At 39.1% G+C, this 22,585-nt stretch overlaps 3 protein-coding genes across 3 annotated transcripts; 1 reads left to right on the forward strand and 2 right to left on the reverse strand.

Annotated features, from left to right (window-relative positions):
- Positions 1-243: 243 nt before the first annotated feature.
- Positions 244-5,660, forward strand: LOC115375016 (SLAM family member 9-like). Its single transcript, XM_030074252.1, has 3 exons — positions 244-292; positions 4,972-5,274; positions 5,359-5,660. Exons 1-3 carry the CDS (start codon positions 244-246, stop codon positions 5,652-5,654), a joined length of 648 nt encoding a protein of 215 aa, XP_029930112.1. The 3' UTR covers positions 5,655-5,660.
- A 7,858-nt stretch (positions 5,661-13,518) lies between these two features.
- LOC115375015 (uncharacterized) lies at positions 13,519-15,258 on the reverse strand (the record flags this gene model as incomplete). Its single annotated transcript, XM_030074251.1, has 3 exons — positions 13,519-13,640; positions 14,562-14,840; positions 14,925-15,258. Coding segments are annotated over 3 exons (726 nt in total), but the record flags the coding sequence as incomplete, so codon positions are not given.
- A 3,467-nt stretch (positions 15,259-18,725) lies between these two features.
- On the reverse strand, positions 18,726-21,582 carry LOC115375014 (SLAM family member 9-like). The gene is made up of 4 exons (XM_030074249.1): positions 21,433-21,582; positions 20,112-20,414; positions 19,749-20,027; positions 18,726-19,458 (listed from the first exon to the last, which is right to left on the reverse strand). The coding sequence occupies exons 1-4, from the start codon at positions 21,479-21,481 to the stop codon at positions 19,331-19,333; spliced, it is 759 nt and encodes a 252-aa protein (XP_029930109.1). The 5' UTR covers positions 21,482-21,582; the 3' UTR covers positions 18,726-19,330.
- Between the last annotated feature and the right edge of the window lie 1,003 nt (positions 21,583-22,585).

Below are 22,585 nucleotides of genomic sequence, written 5' to 3' on the forward strand. Positions count from 1 at the left end.
CTGTCACCCTTTTTTAAGACCTGAGAAACCACAGAAACCACTATGTCCTCTAAATGAACTCAAATTTATTAAACAATGGTAAAACATAATAACATCAAATTAAAGCTGCTTCATTCTGAATGAGAAAAAAAAAGGCGTACTAAGAGTCAGTAGCAGAGGTCACGTGTCAATGACAGAACAACAGCAGAGGAAACTTAACCTGAACTAAGAGGCAGACACTTCCTTGTTTCCTTTCATAGCAGAATGGAAGCAAAATGGTTAGTTCTCTGGACTTTTCTGCACCAGATAAAAGGTAAAGTCTTCTTAAATCTTTTTCTACAAATATCTCTATCTCTCCTACAACCCATAAATCCAATAATAGTATCAAAGTCATGTGAATGTACAATATAAATGTAAATTATGTTTTTTTTACATGAGGATAAACAAGGGATATTCAACATTACAAAACAAACAAACAAAAAACAATCGACATAAGTGCTCTTTATTTTCTAAAACTAAAACAGTGTTTCTATATAAGACGGATGCTTAAGATTGTTTTGACAGCATACAAGACGGCATACTATAAATTACTCAGCTAGGGAGGGGTGGGTGGCGGTTAATATTCTGAGATTTAGAAAAACAAGTTTTCAAGACCTCTTTTCAAGTAAAAAGTTGTTAATTTACAAACAACTTGGATATGCTCTGAGATTAATCCTTGAACCATGAACTTCTTACTTTTGGTTTCATTACAAATTTTACTGATGTAAGTAAGAATTTAATCTTTTGTACTTTAAAGGGAGAGAGAGAGAGAGAGAGAGAGAGAGAGAGAGAGAGAGAGAGAGAGAGAGAGAGAGAGAGAGAGAGAAGACAAAAAATGTAAATTAAAGACAAATTAGCAACAAATGACTAGAAGGGATGTCTCAGCAGTGTGGTGAATCTGAAAATCACATTAAAAATTCTCTAAAATAGCACCACTGTTACTGTTGAGATAGGAAGTAAGCTGTTTAAAAAAATAATTAAGAGTCAAGGGATCGAGACTGCATCTCTTCACTCACTTGCTTCTTGCTACTACTAGCATCTGCAGGAAAGCTCCACAGTTATCTTGTGCCTTCCTGGCATCCTGGAATCCATAATCCATAATGTAAAGCATAATCCACTTTGTTCACATTCATTTATGTGCTTAAGGAGTTATTGTGAGATCTGTTTAGCTGTACTATGGAAGTGACTGAAGAGATGTAAATACAACATTGTGGATTATCAGTCCAGGGCAGCATGGAGCAACTGAGAAGATATTTCACCATCATGACTTGTATCAAATCCATATAAGTATACAACCAAACACTCTACCAAAGTTCAGTTTTGCTTTATTAACAGTGGCAGTGGGATTCATTTATAACTGCCATGTCCTCATCCTTTCGACAATTAGAAACCACCTCAACCCCTTGTAGACTATTGTCGCGAATTCGCCTCAAACCACTTCCTGTCTTAATGCAGCCCAGGTGGTGTCCCATTGATGCCTGCTGATGCATATTTCACTCATACCAAGAATTGTATTGGAAGCACTCTAACACCAATAATTTAGCATCTGCTAGAAGGTAAAAACACAAACAATTTATTTTTGTAGATAATTGTAAATAAATTCAGGCAGTAAGGGGTTAAAAACTGGAACGGCATGGAGTAAAGACACAGGGTTTTAAGAAGCAAAACCTCTTTTCTGAGCGTCTCCCCGTCTGCAGCAGCAGCAATAAGCCCAGCTGGCATTCAACCGACGTTCAACATTGAAATATTATTTAAAACATGTCAGTTGTTGTTTCTACATTGAAACAATGTTGAAATAATATATAAAGCTAACAACTGCGGAAACGTTGACAACCTATCAATAAATCAACGTTGAAATTTAGATCTGAAATTTAGATTTAAGATCTGTATGTTGATTCAACCTATTGGCCTCTTCCATGTTCTATCCTGAAATTATCATTACCCAGCTGGCATTTTAACATTTATTCAACACTGAATCAACATCATAACTCATGGGTAAATCAATGTTGAATTTGGTTTTGATTTTGCAAAGCGAATCAACGTTGATATTGTGATGTTGTTTCAATGTCTTACGTTTCAACTTGAGTGAACTCATATTGAAGGCACAACAGTGAATTAATATTGAATTAAGAATTAACATCACAAGTTGTGATGTTAATATCAACAACATCACAATATCAACGTTGATTCGCTTTGCAAAATCAACACTTAATTCAATATTAATTCACTGTTGTGCCTTCAATATGAGTTCACTCATGTTGAAACATAAGACATTGAAACAACATCACAACACATCACATATCAACGTTGATTCGCTTTGCAAAGTGAAAACCAAATTCAACATTAATTATTTATTACACTACAGGTGTGATTCTCCTCTGTTCTCCTCTCTCATGTGGATGAGTGCGGGTATAGAAACGTGACGTTAAATTATTTCTGTTGTGATTTTATTTATTTTTTATTTTGAAAAGTAATGTCGGAGCCCCGCCAATAGAATGATAGGGGAAACACTGAATGTATTTTGCTTCCATCTCCCTGCCCTACTCCACTCTCTCTACTCTACCGGACGGTAGACTGACGCATCCACCTGTTACACAAAACGCACACGGAATGCTGTTTTTAGACCCTCCTCACTCAGCTCTTATTGGCCAGCTGAGTTTGATAACACTATACTATTGGTGGAACTACCCATGTGCTTCGCTGAAAATCAGAAGATTATTTGTATAATGCTAACTTATGCCAAATTCTTTCCACAAAAAAAAAAAAAAAACAGAATGTCCGTCAAGCCGGCGTCTAAGTGCTTCATGATAAATGTTATAGTGGTATGTGCACAAGCTGCTTCTGTGAGAAAAGAGTGAGAAGTGATGACGTGTTGTTGCACAGGAAACCATAAACCGAAAGCTTAACTGACTTGAAGAGCATTTAATTAATGCTCGTTTTAAAACTGGTTTCTGTCAAAAGCCATGTGACTCCTGGCAAAGAATTACAAATGGCTGGAGAGCTACTGTAATCTATTATTATTTGAGTCATACAGTAAATTAATTTGTATTTTGAAAAGACTTTAGCAGTACAGTTACCTGCCGAGTCTCTCCTGAGCTGTGGTCATTACAGAGCCGGGTAGAGCCTGTAGTTAGGGAAAGTGAGGAGTGCACTCTTTTTTAGTTGACTTAGTTTTGAAGGACATTATTTCCTTATAGTAAATGCTGTTATTGTGATGGATTTTTCCAAATACATACATACACTACCAGTCAAAAGTTTGGACACACCTTCTCATTTAATGTTTTTTCTTTATTTCCATAACTATTTACATTGTAGATTCTCACTGAAGACATCAAAACTATGAATGAACACATATGGAATTATGTAGTAAACGAAAAAGTGTGAAATAACTCAAAATATGTTTTATATTTTAGATTCTTCAAAATAGCCACCCTTTGCTTTGATTACTGCTTTGCACACTCTTGGCATTCTCTCGATGAGCTTCAAGAGGTCGTCACCTGAAACGGTTTTCCAACAGTCTTGAAGGAGTTCCCAGAGCTGTTTAGCACTTGTTGGCCCCTTTGCCTTCACTCTGCGGTCCAGCTCATCCCAAACCATCTGGATTGGGTTCAGGTCCGGTGACTGTGGAGGCCAGGTCATCTGCCGCAGCACTCCATCACTCTCCTTCTTGGTCAAATAGCCCTTACACAGCCTGGAGGTGTGTTTGGGGTCATTGTCCTATTGAAAAATACATGATGGTCCAACTAAGCATGGGATGCCATGGGGCCGCAGGATGCTGCATGGTAGCCATGCTAGTCCAGTGTCCCTTCAATTTTGAATAAATCCCCAACAGTGTCACCAGCAAAGCACCCCCACACCATCACACCTCCTCCTCCATGCTTCACAGTGGGAACCAGGCATGTGGAGACCATCCGTTCATCTTTTCTGCGTCGTACAAAGACACGATTGGTGGAACCGAAGATCTCAAATTTGGACTCATCAGACCAAAGCACAGATTTCCACTGGTCTAATGTCCAGTCCTTGTGTTTCTTGGCCCAAACAAATCTCTTCTGCTTGTTGCTTTTCCTTAGTAGTGGTTTCTTAGCAGCTATTTGACCGCAAAGGCCTGATTCACTAAGTCTCCTCTGCACAGTTGATGTAGAGATGTGTCTGCCACTAGAACTCTGTGTGGCATTTATCTGGGCTCTAATCTGATCTTCAGTATGTATCTACAATGTAGAAAGTAGTAAAAATAAAGAAAAAACATTGAATGAGAAGGTGTGTCCAAACTTCTGACTGGTAGTGTACATGTAGCTATAGATATGGGTTACATTTTTTTTAGATTATGTTTATCTGCGTAGTGATAAAACAACGAACCTAAGTGTAAAGGTAGCAGTAAAACAAGATAAACGTTTAAAAAAGCTTCAGAAATAACATCTTACCTCAAAACAAAGAGAACAACTGTGATAATAGTATCATGTATCAGTGTATCTATGTCAATGTGTAATATCTAACACTGGATTTTACATCACTTTATGTTTTCCTTTGTCATCCTCTGCTCAGTAAATGAATGTATGTTAATAATGTCAGGTTTAGGAGGAAGAACATGGAGAGGAGGCTTGACAGTCCAACATGTCAGTAAAAGTGATTAGATTAATTTAGTTTTCTTCATCATCTGTTCTTGAGGGATCCTTGTTGGTGTGAGCACATAACAAAATGACAAAACACACAGTGGGCAATAACCGGCTCATTGATGATAATGATGATGATATTTGCTGATATTTGTTGTTATAAGTCTGTCAGCTCCCTTTTCACAATAAGGGACCCACCACTATCTACCAGAAAACTGAGGATTCAGTTTGTCAGATTCAGAAAAGTAAATATTGTTAAAATAGCCAATCAATATTGACAGAATAATGATTAAAATGATTTTGTTCATGATATGTCTTTTTTTTTTTTTTTTTTTTTTTACAGGTTCCAGTGCTGTGACGTCTCAGTTTGTGCTGAAGGGAGAAGATGTCACTCTGCATGTTCAGAAACCTGACATTCAAGAAGGAACCATATTTACATGGAAGTTCAAGAGTAGATACAATGTAGCAAGATTAGTTAAGGATGAAGTATCTATCTTTACAAACTACAGAGGAAGGGTTGATTTTTCATTAGAAGATTACTCTTTGCTGTTGAAGAGTCTAACAGAAGCTGACAGTGGAGTTTATTCTGCAGTGCTGTATGGGGAACAAGATGAGAAAGTGGCTGAATACAAAGTCACAGTTCAAGGTCAGTTCCTGAATGTCTCAGACTTTGATTGACAGCAGTAGCTGCTGCCTGTTTTCTAAAGCTCTTCAAACCTCTCTCCTCCAGAGCGAGTGTCTCCAGTTCAGCTGACAGTGAAGCCTGTCTCCTTCAGCTCAGACTCCTGTAACGTCACTGTGACCTGCAGCAGTCAGGACTCTTCCATCAGCAGCACTTTGACATGTGACGGAGAAGACTGCTCTCTGGTGGGAGGAGAGAGGTCAGAGGTCACAGCCTCAGCTACCGCCTTCAGAGTCCATGTGTTTGATGGGTCAGTCATCTGTAACCATAGCAACCAGGTCAGCTGGAGTGAGGACAGGATGGAGATTGATGCTCGCTGCTGGCCAGATGTTGGTAAGACATAAAGACAAATTAACATGTCAGTGGCGCTCAGACTGAGTTTTAGCCATACAAACTTTTCTCAGGGTGGAGCTGCTCTGGAGGCAGAAATAATCTCATGCTCCAGTGTTTCCTGTTTGCTAGTTAAAACTCTGCACTGTCAGCATGTCAGGTTCAGTGTTCATAAAAAAAAAAAAAAAAAAGTATGATTGAGTTCATCTTTTTTATCTCTGACTCCTGTTTATTTGTACTGTTTTCCTTTAACACTATGCAATATATATATATATATATATATATATATATATATATATATATATATATACAGTACAGGCCAAAAGTTTGGACACACCTTCTCATTCAATGCGTTTTCTTTATTTTCTTGACTATTTACATTGTAGATTCTCACTGAAGGAATCAAAACTATGAATGAACACATGTGGAGTTATGTACTTAACAAAAAAAGTTGAAATAACTGAAAACATGTTTTATATTCTAGTTTCTTCAAAATAGCCACCCTTTGCTCTGATTACTGCTTTGCACACTCTTGGCATTCTCTCGATGAGCTTCAAGAGGTAGTCACCTGAAATGGTTTTCACTTCACAGGTGTGCCGTATCAGGGTTAATTAGTGGAATTTCTTGCTTTATCAATGGGGTTGGGACCATCAGTTGTGTTGTGCAGAAGTCAGGTTACTACACAGCCGACAGCCCTATTGGACAACTGTTAAAATTCATATTATGGCAAGAACCAATCAGCTAACTAAAGAAAAACGAGTGGCCATCATTACTTTAAGAAATGAAGGTCAGTCAGTCCGGAAAATTGCAAAAACTTTAAATGTGTCCCCAAGTGGAGTCGCAAAAACCATCAAGCGCTACAGCGAAGCTGGCACACATGAGGACTGACCCAGGAAAGGAAGACCAAGAGTCACCTCTGCTTCTGAGGACAAGTTCATCCGAGTCACCAGCCTCAGAAATCGCAAGTTAACAGCAGCTCAGATCAGAGACCAGATAAATGCCACACAGAGTTCTAGCAGCAGACCCATCTCTAGAACAACTGTTAAGAGGAGACTGCGCCAATCAGGCCTTCATGGTCAAATAGCTGCTAAGAAACCACTGCTAAGGAGAGGCAACAAGCAGAAGAGATTTGTTTGGGCCAAGAAACACAAGGAATGGACATTAGACCAGTGGAAATCTGTGCTTTGGTCTGATGAGTCCAAATTTGAGATCTTTGGTTCCAACCGCCGTGTCTTTGTGAGACGCAGAAAAGGTGAACGGATGGATTCCACATGCCTGGTTCCCACTGTGAAGCATGGAGGAGGAGGTGTGATGGTGTGGGGGTGTTTTGCTGGTGACACTGTTGGGGATTTATTCAAAATTGAAGGCACACTGAACCAGCATGGCTACCACAGCATCCTGCAGCGACATGCCATCCCATCCGGTTTGCGTTTAGTTGGACGATCATTTATTTTTCAACAGGACAATGACCCCAAACACACCTCCAGGCTGTGTAAGGGCTATTTGACCAAGAAGGAGAGTGATGGAGTGCTGCGGCAGATGACCTGGCCTCCACAGTCACCGGACCTGAACCCAATCGAGATGGTTTGGGGTGAGCTGGACCGCAGAGTGAAGGCAAAGGGGCCAACAAGTGCTAAACACCTCTGGGAACTCCTTCAAGACTTTTGGAAAACCATTTCACGTGACTACCTCTTGAAGCTCATCGAGAGAATGCCAAGAGTGTGCAAAGCAGTAATCAGAGCAAAGGGTGGCTATTTTGAAGAAACTAGAATATAAAACATGTTTTCAGTTATTTCAACTTTTTTTGTTAAGTACATAACTCCACATGTGTTCATTCATAGTTTTGATTCCTTCAGTGAGAATCTACAATGTAAATAGTCATGAAAATAAAGAAAACGCATTGAATGAGAAGGTGTGTCCAAACTTTTGGCCTGTACTGTATATATATATATATATATATATATATATATATATATATATGTGTGTGTGTGTGTGTGTGTGTGTGTGTGTGTGTGTGTTTTAACAATGTAGTATGTAGTTTAGCTAACTTAAAGTTAAATGAAAAAGGTACTCTAGTCAAAATTTAAATAATACATTTACAATAAAAGGCTATCACTTCTTTCTTCTTATTAATTTATATAGCAATAATTCTTGATCTTGGAGGGTCAGCAGGCTAACATCCTGTCCTCTTATCTTAGACTCTAAATGTTTCATTCAGTCAGTCAGGCTTCTGCATGATGTCACATGCCAGTTTACATCTGGAAATATGAATTACATGAATCTTATTCTCTGTTTGTGTTAACAGCAGCAGATGTTGTTTAAGTAGCTTATCAATCAGAATCATTGGTACTGATTTGTCACCAAATGCTTTGGGATCAAATTAACATTCATGTTTCTGGTGGTCAGAAAATAATTATTCAGTTTTGAGAAATAAAGTTCAAACTGTTCAACTCTTCAAACTGTTAAATCTGATAGTAACCACACAGCTCTGCTGGCAAAGTGTTGTTTTTTTTTTTTTTATCACTAAAACCTCAACCTACCAGCAACACAGGTCTGCAAATCTAACACTACAGCAGCATGCTTTCTATTCTGTTGGGAGGCTTGAAGTAGATCAACATTTTCAACCCTTTTGTTTTTATTTTCAGTCATCATCATACCCCAACTGTCCACATACATAATCATTGTGATTGCAGTGGTCTGCATCGTCTGCCTCTGTGCCATAGGAGTAGTTGTTCTCGTTTGCCGAAGGTATAAAAAAGGTAAGTTCAGGTGTTAATTATTTCAACACAGAAGGACAATGTAATCAAAACTTTAATCCTCTCTCAACACACTGAGCTTCAGGTGATTTTCAGTAACATTCTCACAGAGCTCAGCTTTTCACAAGAACACCTCGCCTGTGTTTTCCTAGTTACAGAACAGAAGACAAAGGCTGATGTACATCAAACAGCAGGGAACATTTAACAGTATCTATACTGTTAAGGAAAGGTGTTTATAAATGGAAGGAGCTATCTGTCACTTCAAAACTGACTGAGATGAATTTTAAGTTAAATGTAATGAAATAATGTGGAATAAGAAGGATTAAAATGATACATAAGTAGTCTTTGCATTCTCTTCAAATGCTTTCAGGATAAGAGAGACGCACATCTTGAGACGTTGTATTTGAAATGACAACAAAGACAACAAACTAAAGGTTAGGGTTGACCCAAAGCTGCTGAGAAACAAAAGACACACACACACACACACACACACACACACACACACACACAGACACACACACACACACTGGGTCTTCCTCAGGCCGTGGCTGGAAAGAGGAGTCAAACAGAGTGGGGTGTTGTGATTCCTTATAGAGGCTATATGTAACTAGGCCAGATAGCTTCAGCATATCACACACCACAAATATGCATGTATATACATTACACACACATATTAGTCAGAATACACACAACAAGTAGACCATATGGGAAGGAACTGGTATAGTGGTGATAAAATCAATCAGTGTTTAGAAAAAAGGCCTATTTCCTCATTTAGACCTGGATAAATAAGAGCATCAAACCTAAAAATCCCAAAAAGTCTCTCTGAAGTAATTTTCTAGACCACCCCTCATAGACAGGGCAATAGACTCGATGCTCTCCACTTTCACAAGGCTGCTGTTTGAATGATAACAATTATTAAAATAGGACGCCATAGGGTCTTTGGACGCCTCTTGGTGCATCCAGTGTAACAGCATTCACATGGGCAAATGTTTACATGTATGTATCTCCCTAGCCTTCATATTCATATTGGAGCAGTGTGTATCTGACAGTCCTTTATGGAGGGGGCTTGTGTGTAATAAAATGTGTGAGGACCCTGGAAAATCTCGTTCAGGGAGGGATCGCTCCAACATGCTTAGCTTGGTGATCTTTGTTTGGCGATGCCTTGCCTGGTCAAGAACAAGACATGAGAACAGAAAACACTCCTCTGCAGAACCACACAGAACACACTGAGGAACATTTTGTAACTTGATTTCATTGGCTGCAGTCTACACTGACGCTCATATGTATATCTGTTTGTTTGTTTGTGTTTGTTTTTTTAGGAAAGCTTACAGTGAATCCCAAGAGCAGAGGTGAGTAGATGCCGTATACCTGACAGGCCCGGACTGGCCTGCTGATTGGCCCGGTCTGCAGTTGTTGTTTTTTTGTTTTGTTTTTTTGGCCCACAGTCTTGTCAGCAGGGGGCGCTCCGGATGCAACATTCAGTCAGATCTGGCTACAGCCCCTCCTCCCCCACTCTTATTTTCTCCAATGGCAGGCCCGGACTGAGAAAATCATCCAGGCCGGGAATCTAGCTCCCAGTCAGGCCACATTTTAAACACGGTCCTCCCTCAGGAAAATCTGAGTTAATTAATTTCCTGCATTCTGGTGTATTTTACTGTGTATGAATCACAGAATAATGAGCCCACAGCTCATTCGGATTGGATTCAGATCATGTTTATTATGCATAAATGACTTTACTGCATTGTTGATTAGAATAGAATAGAATATACTTTATTGTCCCCTGGGGGAAATTTGTCATGGACTCAAGTGCATAGTAGTAGCTGCCTAATAGACAATAAATAAACATAGAATACAAATAAAAAATTACAAATGGCGGCTAGAAACATACGCATACACATACCGTCATTTGTAATTTTTTATTTGTATTCTATGTTTATTTATTGTCTGATTGATTACATTGATTACATGTTCAATTAGTGGATTGCCAGTATCCTGACCGAAATTGTGAAATTGAAATAGTACTGGCTGATTGATTTTTTTTTTTTTTTTCCTATAAGGTGAAAGTACTGCCAGATCCTGAGGAGTAGAACAGGATCAGCCCAGAATGAGCTCTGATGAAATGACATTACAACACAAACAATCACAAAGTGCGTAAGAATTAGATACAGTACATGAATATCTCAGTCTTTACTCTTGAAACACAATTGGCTAGCTCTTGAAACTTGACCCACTTTTGGCTGCACTATTTAATAATAACCGTGAATAATGTTTGTCAAGTCATTTCATGTACATTAGTAATACAAAAAAACAAAAACAAAACCCAACAAAAACAAACACAGTGTATTTCTGGCATAAACATTACATAAGTATGTAATGTAAAATATGTTCTCTTGCTTTGTTTTCTGTATAGGTGGAGAGAGTAGTGCCAGTGCTAGTGCCATAGTGGTAGTGGGAAATGCACAAGAAAAGCCCACTAGTTCAGATCAACCTGCAGGTACAAGACATTTTATATAAAGCGGTGAAAGTGACACAGCTAAGCAGTATTATAATCAGAAACTGAAAAATATGCTTTTTCATAGGTGTGGAGAGTAGCAGTGCTAGTGCCTCCATAGTGGGAAATGAACAAGAGAAGCCCACTAGTTCAGATCAACCTGTGGGTACAAGACAACGCAAGAGTTGGATTTTCACTGCTAGTTCTTTGATGTTGGTTTGATCATAGTCATATTACTGTGAAATATCACTAAAGAACTGGGTAAATAAATAACCTAGGTGTTTTATGTAGGGCCTAATAGTTTGTTTGCTGTTGGCTCATTATTCTGTGATTCATATGCAGTAAAATACACCAGAATGCAGGACATTCAGTTACTCAAATTTTCCTGAGGGAGGACCGTGTTTAAAATGTGGCCTGACTGGGAGCTAGATTCCCGTCCTGGATGATTTTCTCCGTCCGGCCCTGCCTGTGTATACACACACTGTACCGCTGTCAGCACCACGAAACTGAAGATGTTTGCAGAGTGAATCCCCTGCCATGTGTTTACATGGGAATTTGCAGCAATGACTTTCTCAGAAATCTCTCAATCTGTATTTTTTTGTTTGTTTTATCTAGAGATGGAGCAGCTTGTTAAGACACTTTACATTGTATTCACTGATTTTTTTCCTTCTTAAAATGTTTACATTCCTTATAAGAAACCGGAGAATGACGCAGGATGCCATCATGATACATCATGTCAGTACGTTGCACAATATTACATACCTTTTGTGTTTTTCTGACTGACCTACAGATGAGGGAGATATGATGATGAGAGAGACCAGAGAGAATACAGTGTATGATACGCCAAAGGTAAACCACAACTTTTTTAATATTAACTTTGAGCCTCACCAGCCACATGGAGGAATATAGTTTCAGATTTGGGGAAATTTGCTAATTAAGACAAGGGGAAAAATCATTCTGTTCAGTCAAATATTTACTTGAGTCAAAGTAATTTAATACTTGTTTTAAAATACTTAAAAGTATTTGAAAGTACATTCATAAGTACATTTTCTTTTTAATATTCATGCAAGGCTGCATTGTTTTCATGATGCATTAACGGATCCTCATAACTTTCTGAAGCCACCGAATGAATACACTGAATGAATACACTTTGCTACACAAACGTCAGAGCAATCAACAAAAAGGATAGCCAGTGTCATTTTAATGTTTTTAAACCTCCCTCAGATAACATATTTCCAAGTCAAGAGTAGAACATTAGTCTTGGAAATGTAGTGGAATAAAAGTCATAACTTTCCAAAAAAAAAAAAAAAAAACAAAACAAACAAACAAAGAAACAAACAAAAAACAGTACTGATACTTGCAAAATGTACTCAAGTAAATGTACTTTGTTACTGTCAACCATGAGTAATTCTAAAAGTAAACTGTAAATAAATATAGAAAAAGTCAAATAACATATTTTCACAGTATTATGCATGTTTCCCTTCAGCAACCCAGTCCAGGCCATGCTGTGGCTCAGGGCCGCACAGCAGAGGAAGCAGCTGAGGCCGAGTCTCGAACCATCTACAGCGTGGCTGGTCCCTCCGGGCAGCCGAATGATGTCAGCGTGTATTCTGAAGTTCAAAAGGGAAGGGGCCAAAGCCAGCAACGCCTTGAAATGACACAGCAGAGATTTGCTTTGTTTTAGTGGCACTTTGCTTTTATCTGTTCAAGTAAGGAGAGACAGTGAGGGGCAGTGAGGGACCGCGGCGCTTGTCCAATTTTTTTTGCATACAATAAAAAAAAAAACCTCACTCCCTGGCGCCCTCTGGCATGATGGCGCTGATAGCATTTGCCTAACCTGCCCTATGGACCGCACGGCCCTGACAGATGAGGCTGCTGATATTTCCAGCCTGTGCCGTTCTAATTCTGCAAAATTTAGCTTTGGGAGCAATGATGTGCTAACAGAGTTGCAGAGCTATTTTGTTCAGTGAAAGGTACATTTGAGGTCACTGATAGTTTCATGTCACCTTTCATTTAAAGGTGTAGGTGCAGAAATTCAGAGGGTTGATTAATGTGAGCACATTCAGACTCATGTGCGATGCATGTGGAGCGGAGTGTGAGCAAGTGGGGTCAGAGTGAGTCAGGCACCTACCTCTCATCACACCCAGAATTAAATGAAACGCAAAATGAAAAATTCCTCTCAATGTTCCTGCTATGTTGCTTTGTAAATTATGCCAAGCAGTGTTAGCTTTCTTGGTCTTAAATGTCTATTACATTGCACACTGGTATTGTATAAATGTGAATATGGATATTATGTACTGTCAAGCCAGGGCACAGTTTACAGTTTCATAGGAGCAAGTGTCCAGTAAACAAACTAAATTACTGGACAGTTGCCTCTGTGAAAATATGAGTTTTTTTTTGTTTTTGTTTTTTTATGAATAAATGTGTTTTTGTTCACATGAGACACAAAACTTGTCAATAATTTGCTGATAAAGAAACTTTAATACACTTTCATACAAAGGATGTTGCTAGCTCAAAGCCCTTTACAACCAAATACAAATGGAGCAAATTTACAGTATTTAAGTATTAAGCATTAAGTATTACTGCTCATTATAATTAGTAAGAGAAATAGTATAGGAACACCAGTACTGAGCTGTTGATTCACTCCTGCGCTCTGAGGTTGACGGTGATCACAGCAGCTACCATGCTGACCAGACCGACAGAGAGCACGACCGTCCTCACAAGATAGCAGGTACCAGGGAGACTCACTGGACCTGCAACACAGAGCAGCTTGTTTCTCACTAACAGGAACACACCGACTCTTGACCTGTAAAACGTGTTCATTTTAAAAAACCTTTAGAGTGATTCATACGGGTCTGGTGGAGCCCGGTTCCACTACAATCTCCCGGTTGAAAAACTGACCAGGGCAATTTGTGCTTTTGTAGGGGAGAACAAGTGATGCTGATGTAATCAAGCTGTACCAGAGCCAGAGAGATGATCGCATATCAGTTTTCAGTGTTTTAAATGAATTACAACTAAAAAGACAGAAATGTGCTGAAGTATTTCCAAGACGGAAAGATGTGCGATCTTGAGGTGTGCAAGCACAACTGAGATGAGCAGTTTGGATGGACAAGCCTGTGAATGTTTGCTTCATGACCACACATGAGAGGATCTTGAAGCAGTTGCCTCTGCGGCAAGATTTTAGTGAAAATACATGTGTTCGTACAGTACTGACCATTTGACTGGACATCAGAGATTTGGATTGTACAGTTTTGGCGATTTTGGCAATCCCCATTGGATCAGGGATGGCTAGCAGTTTTGGATTAGGAGTTTATCATGAAGGGTTATGGGTAAAGCTTTCTTTATCGCGAACTGAAAGCAGCGCTAGGTGAGTGAGATGTAGGCCCTGCAGCAGATCAGAGTGCTGCCAATATCGATAAGGTTCATTCCCTGATCACTTGACAGTTCATCCATTACATTCACACATAAGTATGCAAAAGTCAAATGTTTGCTCTGAGGGTGGCTCTTGAGGAAGGGTCATAAAGTCCCCAAATTCGACAGGGTTCATCTTCAGAGGAGCATGACTGTACACACCACTTTTCATGGGAATCAACCCGATAGCTTTTGAAATACTATGCACAAACTGAAATGTTGCCTGATGATGGCACCAGAGGGAATCACAGAGAGTGTCTTACCAGAGCTGAGCAAGCAGAGAGGATCAATCTCCTTCCTGTCCTCTCTCCAGCTGACCTGGTTGCTATGGTTACAGGTGACTGACCCATTCAGCAGGTAGATTCTGAGGGAGGCAGCAGAGGCTGTGACCTCCGACCTCTCTCCTCCTTCCAGAGAGCAGTCTCCTCTGTCACATGTCAAAGTGCTGCTGATGGAAGAGTCCTGACTGCTGCAGGTCACAGTGACGTCACAGGAGTCTGAGCTGGAGGAGTTCACTGTCAGCTGAACTGGAGACACTCGCTCTGGAGGAGAGAGGTTTGAAGAGCTTTAGAAAACAGGCAGCAGCTACTGCTGTCTGTCAAAGTCTGACACATTCAGGAACTGACCTTGAACTGTGACTTGGTATTTAGCTAGTATTTGGTCTTGTGTCACGGTCATTATTGCAGTATAAACTCCACTGTCAGCTTTCTGTAGATTCTTCAGCTCCAAAGAGTAATTTTCTTGTGAAAATTTCACCCTGTGTTTGTAGCTGTCTGTGATTCTCACGTATCCATTAGTTAATCTTGCGACATAGAATGTGTTTTGGAATTTCCATTCAAATACAAATTTCCCTGCCAGAGGTTCAGGTTTATGGACATCAAGAAGTAGATCCTCTCCCTTTAGCACAAATACAGACCTCACAGCACTGGAACCTGCAAAAATAATAAACAAATCACTTAATCAAAGTTACATGTGTGGTTATCGAATACCCATGTCAAATAGCAGTCAGTCTTACGTTCAATTTGGATATTCTCCATAAAAAATAAATGTTCTAAGAACCTCTTCAACCATATGTGGGCCAGAAATCTATTACATTTTTCTTTGATGAGCCTCAAACTACTGAAAACATGAAACTGCGGCAGTTTCTTTGACCATTCTGAGCTCTGATTTTCAATAATTGATAAACTGAGAGTAATCCTCATCCTTTGCATCCATTTCACGTCAAACATTTTTTTATGGATGACTGAATTCTTGAATGAATGAATGTTTTATTTCGGTCATGAATGAATAGACAATATCTTATGCACAATTCTTCTTTGGTAAGTCTGAAACTATGGACAAAACACTGTAAATTCAGCCTTGTTCTTTCCACATGTATTTTGGAAAACCTCACTGCTAATACCCTTTGATGTCATTTGGTCAAACTGAACAACGACAACTTTGCATAAAGATAACTAGCTCACAGATAAGGAGCAATCTTTATAAGAACATTACTTTCTTCCTCCATGTCACACATGCCTACATTTTAAGGGTTCATTTTTTTCTAGTTTCTTCCTTGCCAGATGTAATAAATGTGTTTCCCTATTTTTGATTTCTATCTTTCTGTATCGCTTCAAAATTAGAACAATACACAATCTCACAGTCATTCTACTTATTGGATCCAAATTTCCCAAAACCTATTTCATATTTGAAACTGAACAGAAAAGGAAAATTACGCAATATCTAACTTAATTCTACACTTCACCTGCAAATACACATGTATGTTTTTGACTGAACTACATGTTAGTAGTCCACAGTGAGCGATATGTACTGCAATTTTTTGCCTCATGACATTATCACCACATTAGTAATCATTCCCAAGAAGCCCTGTTACAGTGTTATTGCTGAATTATCTCTTACATTAAATCTGTTGATATTCGTTGTGACATTTCAATAGTAGGAGGATTTTCATTTTACCTTGCGGCTCTGTGCAGAAAAATAGTCCAAGTACAAAAAAGACAGACATTTTCTCTGGTCGCACCGTGTGGGTATTTTTGTTTGGTAAGGGAAGAATACTTCTGCTCTGCTCTTTTAAACACACTCTAGAGACAGCACTGTGTCCAGAGTGTCAGTTTTCCTGTGTCAACCGCATTTCACACTTCAAACAAACTTCAGCAAGTACAAGCACTGTGGTGTTTGTGACCCAACAACCTTTTGTTAAGGTTGTTGGTTAAGTTTAGGAAAAGGTAAAGGTTAAGGTTAGGAAATGGTGATGGCTATTTGTTTTCTATAAACCAAAAAAAGGACATTTGCTTGTCTCCATATTCATGTTTTGATTCTGGCCATGTGAAAGATGGACGCCGCAAAAGGTCACATTCACTATGGACTCAATGTAGTTGAGTACATAGTTCGCAAGAGAAAATTTGGACAATGTAGACTCAACTACATAGAGTCCAGGAGCATCAAGCTGGTTGACTGGGCTTTTAAAACACAGCAAACACAGCAGATAAAAATAAGAATGAGGAAGTACAGAGACTGTTTCCTCCACCCACTTCCCTCAGGTCAGAGCACTGACTTCTCTGTGGCATAACGACATCCTCTGATGAGATTCAACTTTTTAACCTTATCGACATGTTCATGTGGCATTTTTCTTATGCTTCACGACATATTAGGAGCAAAGATTTACGACGTTGTAAACCTAAGGAACCAGTCCCGTTAACTGAGAGGCCAGTATGTTCCATAGCATCAGCGTAAGCCCTGCTGGAGTTTGGGGGTTCCAGGCTTAAGCCTCGGAAAGCCCATGCATTAATGTTGCAGACCTTTATCTGTAGCCTACAGGAAGCCAGATTGCTCGAAACCACATCAACAGCAAAGATTTCCTGCACGTAGGCCCCCCCCCCTTTTTTTTTTTCAGCATTAAGCATACTTCCGTTTTCAAATCACAAGACAGTAAAGTTATTTACCAGACACTGTGTGCACATTTACAACTGGGAAGACACAAATCACTGATTCTTGAGAATTTGGATAAATCATGTCCCACTAAGAAAAATGCTATTTCTGCTGGAAATTTACAACATTTTAATGAATAAAAAGAATCAAGGGCATAATCAGGGGGTCCTTTGCACATTTGTAAGGTTCTTTTATAGGTTTATTTTTAATTTGTATTAATTTAATGATTATATGTTGGCCCATGGCCTACAAAACCAGTTGTCCTCCGATAGGAGATAATCATTTCAACTTGATTAAAACAACAAAAAGTAATAATTTCATTGAATAATATCTTTACCACATGAAAGAGTACATCATAATATGTATTAAAAACTACAAACGATGGGTTTTGAACTATATTTACTATTATTTTGTGGTTGCTCAAAATGTGTCCCAGATATTCGTCACCACCGTCAGATATTTATTTAAAAAAAAATAATTAAAAAAAACTACAAGGTCAGCTACATTCCTGAGGAGCCCTTTTCAAACCTTCAGCTCTACTGCATGCTTCAAGACCACTCAGGCTCCTGGAAGTTTGCTATTTTCTCTTAAATCTCTTCATATTTTTGGACACTGCTACTGTCACAACCATAAACTGTCAACACCGTCACTTCTGTATAAAAAATATTAAATTAGATTATGGAATAAATGTTTATTTTTTAAGAGGAGGTCTGATGTAGGTAGGAACAGGGCGAAAACAAGCTGGCTAATGTGAACAACTCATGCTTATCATGTGAAAGAGCAGGTTTTTGTCACCACCGTCAGACGTCACCACCGTCAGGTTTTCTGTGTGACGGTGATGACTGAAGTCTGAAAAATGCTTATAACAGTGCTCAGGATTGTTATCTTTTGTACCAAATAGTTAAATAAAGTTGTTAAGCAAGAAGCCGTTGACTTGAGTGGTATAAATTTTGGAAATGTATGTTTTAATGAGGCCACTGTCACCACCGTCAGATTAGTGTCACCACCGTCAGAGGCAGTTAAATTGGTTTTAAATGAATATGCTTACAATATGTTTCTTTGGTGCTGTTGAGTTATTAAAGTAATAGTCTCTTTAATACAAAAATATGTTTTTCAAATTAAAAAAAAAAAACATTATGGTGATGGTGTTGACAAAAACAAAGTAGCCTAATAACTGGAAAAACCTATTTTATGAAAAAAATGCAAAATGAGGAGGTTGCACCGGTACATTGCTGAACAGCCAAGACCTTGGCCTATAATGATATACCTTCAGATTTTGTAATTTAACACAATTTTTTTTTTTCAAAATTAAAACCTGTTTTATCCAAATTCCCAAGAATCGGTGAAATGATTTTCTCATAAAGAAATATGTAGATGAATGTGTGTTTGTTCATGAGGCATAACACACTTTGATGGTCTGTTAATTGTTAACTGTACATAATATGTACAACTAATAATGACACTACAAAGAAGAGAAGGTAAAATAATAATAGTGACAATAACAACTGTGCAGTACAACATGTACAAGATGGTACAATATTTAACAACTATAAGATGAACAATGAAAAAGGGAAAAGACAATCAACACAGAGTTTAAATGAAGAGCAGATTTGCGCTGCTCAATTCCTGCTTGACACAAACAGTAGATGGTAAAGGCATACTCCTCCATCTTGATTATATGCAACAGCAGGACTCCGCAAACCAAAATTTTCCACCCAAATGAGGTACTGGAGCCGTAATTATGTAAGAGGAGCAAAGACAAAAGAGCAGAGAGGTGCTTGTTCTCCAGTTCAAAACCAAAATAATGTTGTGATCTCTGGGAAATGTAGTGCACTTCCCACACTGATGAGAAATTAGCAACAAAGCTGTCACCAGTATAACAGATTACTTCTTTAATTTAGACTTTAGAATAGTTGAAAGAGCGTTATATGTGTGTCTAAGACTTCTTCTTCATGTCCGTTCTAATGTGGTCCTGTGCGTCCTCTTGAAGTTTTATGTACTTCCTGTCTTTAGCACCTTTAAAGTATTTGCAGGGTGCAGCTCAGAGCCAGCAATGTAAATTTTATACAAGGATTTGAGAGTGTGGTTGGTGGAGGTTGATGGTTCACTCTTTCTTTCTGAGCCTGACCAGGAGGTTGACGCCGATCACCACAGACACCATGATGATCAGACCGACCGAGAACACGACCGTCCTCACGAGATACACAGAGACACCAGAGAGACTCTGTGGACCTGGAACACAACAAGCAGGAGAGCAGCTCATCAGCTCGTTTCATTACCAAACCAACAGGAAGGACTGTGACTCGACAGCACAGGAAGTGAAGAGCTATTCCTGTTAGTGCACAGTGTAGCATGTTGTGCACTTGCACGTTCTAAAAACCTTTTGAAACTTTTGAAAAAAAAAAATTGTGCAGATAAGATGATAGGAAACAAGATGCTTGAGAAAACATCTCACCAGAAAAAAAGAAAGACCAAGGAGGTGAGAACAATGCTGCTTATGTTCATCACAGTGAGTGTCTTACCAGCATCTAACCAGCAGAGAGCATCAGTCTCCTTCCTGTCCTCTCTCCAGCTGACCTGGTTGCTATGGTTACAGATGACTGACCCACTCAACAGGTAGACTCTGATGGAGGCAGCAGAGGCTGTGACCTCTGACCTCTCTCCTCCCTCCAGAAAGCAGTTTCCTCCGTCACATGTCAAAGTGCTGCTGATGGAAGAGTCCTGACTGCTGCAGGTCTCAGTGACGTTACAGGAGTCTGAGCTGGAGGAGTTCACTGTCAGGTGAACTGGAGACACTGGCTCTGGAGGAGAGAGGTTTGAAGAGCTTTAGAAAACAGGCAGCAGCTACTGCTGTCTATCAAAGTCTGAGACATTCAGGAACTGACCTTGAACTGTGACTTCATATTCAGCCACTTTCAGGTCTCTGTCCCCAGACAGCAGTGCAGAATAAACTCCACTGTCAGCTTCTGTTAGACTCTTCAACAGCAAAGAGTAATCTACTGATGAAAACTCAACCCTTCCTCTGTAGTTTGTAGAGATAAATACTTCATCATTAACTAATCTCACTACATTGTCTTCTCTCTTGAACCTCCATGCAAATATGGTTGTTTCTTGAATATCAGGTTTCTGGACATCCAGAGTGACATCTTCTCCCTTCAGCACAAACCGAGGCGTCACAGCACTGGAACCTGTAAAAACAAACAAACAAACAAACAAACAAAGATAACATAATCAAAATGACGTGTATGGTTAATGAGTTTATAATGAATGTTAAAACTTATCAGTACTGACAGACTGAATCATCAGTTAACACACAACTGGACCCTGTGAAGGTTAGAGAGAGTGCTTTTATTTTTTTCTTTTATTTTCTTTTATGTCAAATCTGCATTTGAATTTGTTGCTGTTGCCTGAAAGTTTGTCACTTCAGCTGCATGTATACAGTATGTGTTGAACCACATTTCAATCTTTATTTAGTCCTACTGTGATCAGTCCTATGATTATTATTTTCATTGTTTTTATATTATCACATTTTATTATTCATATACATTTTCATGTGGACCTTGTACTATGTTGTGCCTTATAGTCAGTCCGCCCGCTCTCTCTCCCCCTCTCTCTCTCTCTCTCTCTCTCTCTCTCTCTGTCTCAGCCCAAATAATGGAGGCAGATGGCCACCCACCCAGGTTCCAGGTTCTTTGCCTTGTTAAAATGTTTTTTTTTTTCCTCACTACTGTCGCCATTTGCTTGCTCATGGGACAGATTTTGGTTCACTGGATGAACCAAAGATTGAGATCACTTCTGTTATAATTTGACACTACAGAAATAAAACGGATTTGAACAGAATCCAGTGTGTGATGATACGTTTGCGAATAATCCAATTCTTCTGAATGGCTCTTTGGCACAAACAGGGACCCAGTCGTGGGTGAGAGCCTTTGTTTTTATCGCTGCGCCCAAATTTCACTGCCTGCCCCGATCCACTCCCCTTTACATGAGTTGACGGAAAACAGCCACAAGCCGGCCTTTTGAACTAAAAAGAACAGAGCCGCTTCCTGTTAAAAAGCCACAACTCCCATCACTAAATTGAATCCAGTTCTGCCTGCAGTGCCGTGCCTGATGTCGTCATTATTCCATTTAGAATTAGTAAAGTAAAGATGGTCTATTCAGGTTTTATTGCTATAATGTGTGTTAGGAGGAGGATTCTCGTCTTACCTGGTGGTTCTGAGCAGACCAGAAGTCCCAACATCAAGAAGAGAAACATGACAGAGTCTCTGCTGCTCTGTGTACAAGTCTTTTGTCTGGTAAAGGAAGACAACCTGCAGAAACAATGGACTGACTTCTGCTCTGCTCTTTCAAACACACTTCAGACGCAGTACTTTGTCCAAAGTGTTATTTCCTGTCTAAACCACACAAACACTCAGTAAGTATTTATGCTGTAACTTTTCAATTTAACTTTGGTAGAGACATTTTTTAAGCATTTGTCAGACGACCAGTAGTTACACTCTCTTTCTCATTTTCGGCATATGCACATGCATGCACATACACACATTAAGAGCTTTATTTTGCAAGGCATTTTATTTGCTTTATTCAGTGCTGATATGCCTTGCTCCAAATATGGATTGTTTCTGATTTTAAAAAGTTTGAAAGTCCATGAAGTTCAATATGTTTTGGGTCAGCCTGGTTCGGCCCACCACCAATGTCCACATCACTGCAGCCAGGGGTGGACTGGGACTAAAAAACAGCCCTGGACTTTGACTAAGCACGGCCCAAAACAACGGATGCATGAAAACTCATCAGCCACAGACACGGGTCTCAAAATGCTTAAATATTAACCCATGATATTTTACCTTCCAATTTTACGTTTTGTCTTCCTCTGAGGGTGGTAAGAGAAAAACACCTCTAGGCTTTGACTGTCTGACTTTGGGCGTTTAAAATAATGCAGGGTGGAGCTGGAGTGTATATCATGATCCTCTCTATGCTCTACCTAAATACACAAGTGAAAGAATGGATTAAAAACACAGGGTTTATGTATTGAATTGTCTATTCTCAAAATGGATTTATTACTTAATAATCTTAATTAGTTTCTGCAAAATTTACTACTACTACAAAAAAACAAAAAACAACAACAACAACAAAAAAAAAAAAAACAGTTCAACTACTTTAAATAAATATTTCTTCTGCATTTATGCTGCTGGGGCATGTTAATATTTTGTTTAGAGCTAAACAGCTGTAACTACTGTAGGCTAATAGTTTGGTAAATTTCTGAGTGTAGATCAAAACGTAGCAACCTAAAATAATATAACATCAGATTACCGATACCTTGCATTTAACACTCATTATCCTCCTTTCATACTTACATGCCCTG

The sequence above is a fragment of the Myripristis murdjan genome, chromosome 17 (assembly GCF_902150065.1).
Source record: "Myripristis murdjan chromosome 17, fMyrMur1.1, whole genome shotgun sequence".
Lineage (NCBI taxonomy): Eukaryota > Metazoa > Chordata > Actinopteri > Holocentriformes > Holocentridae > Myripristis > Myripristis murdjan.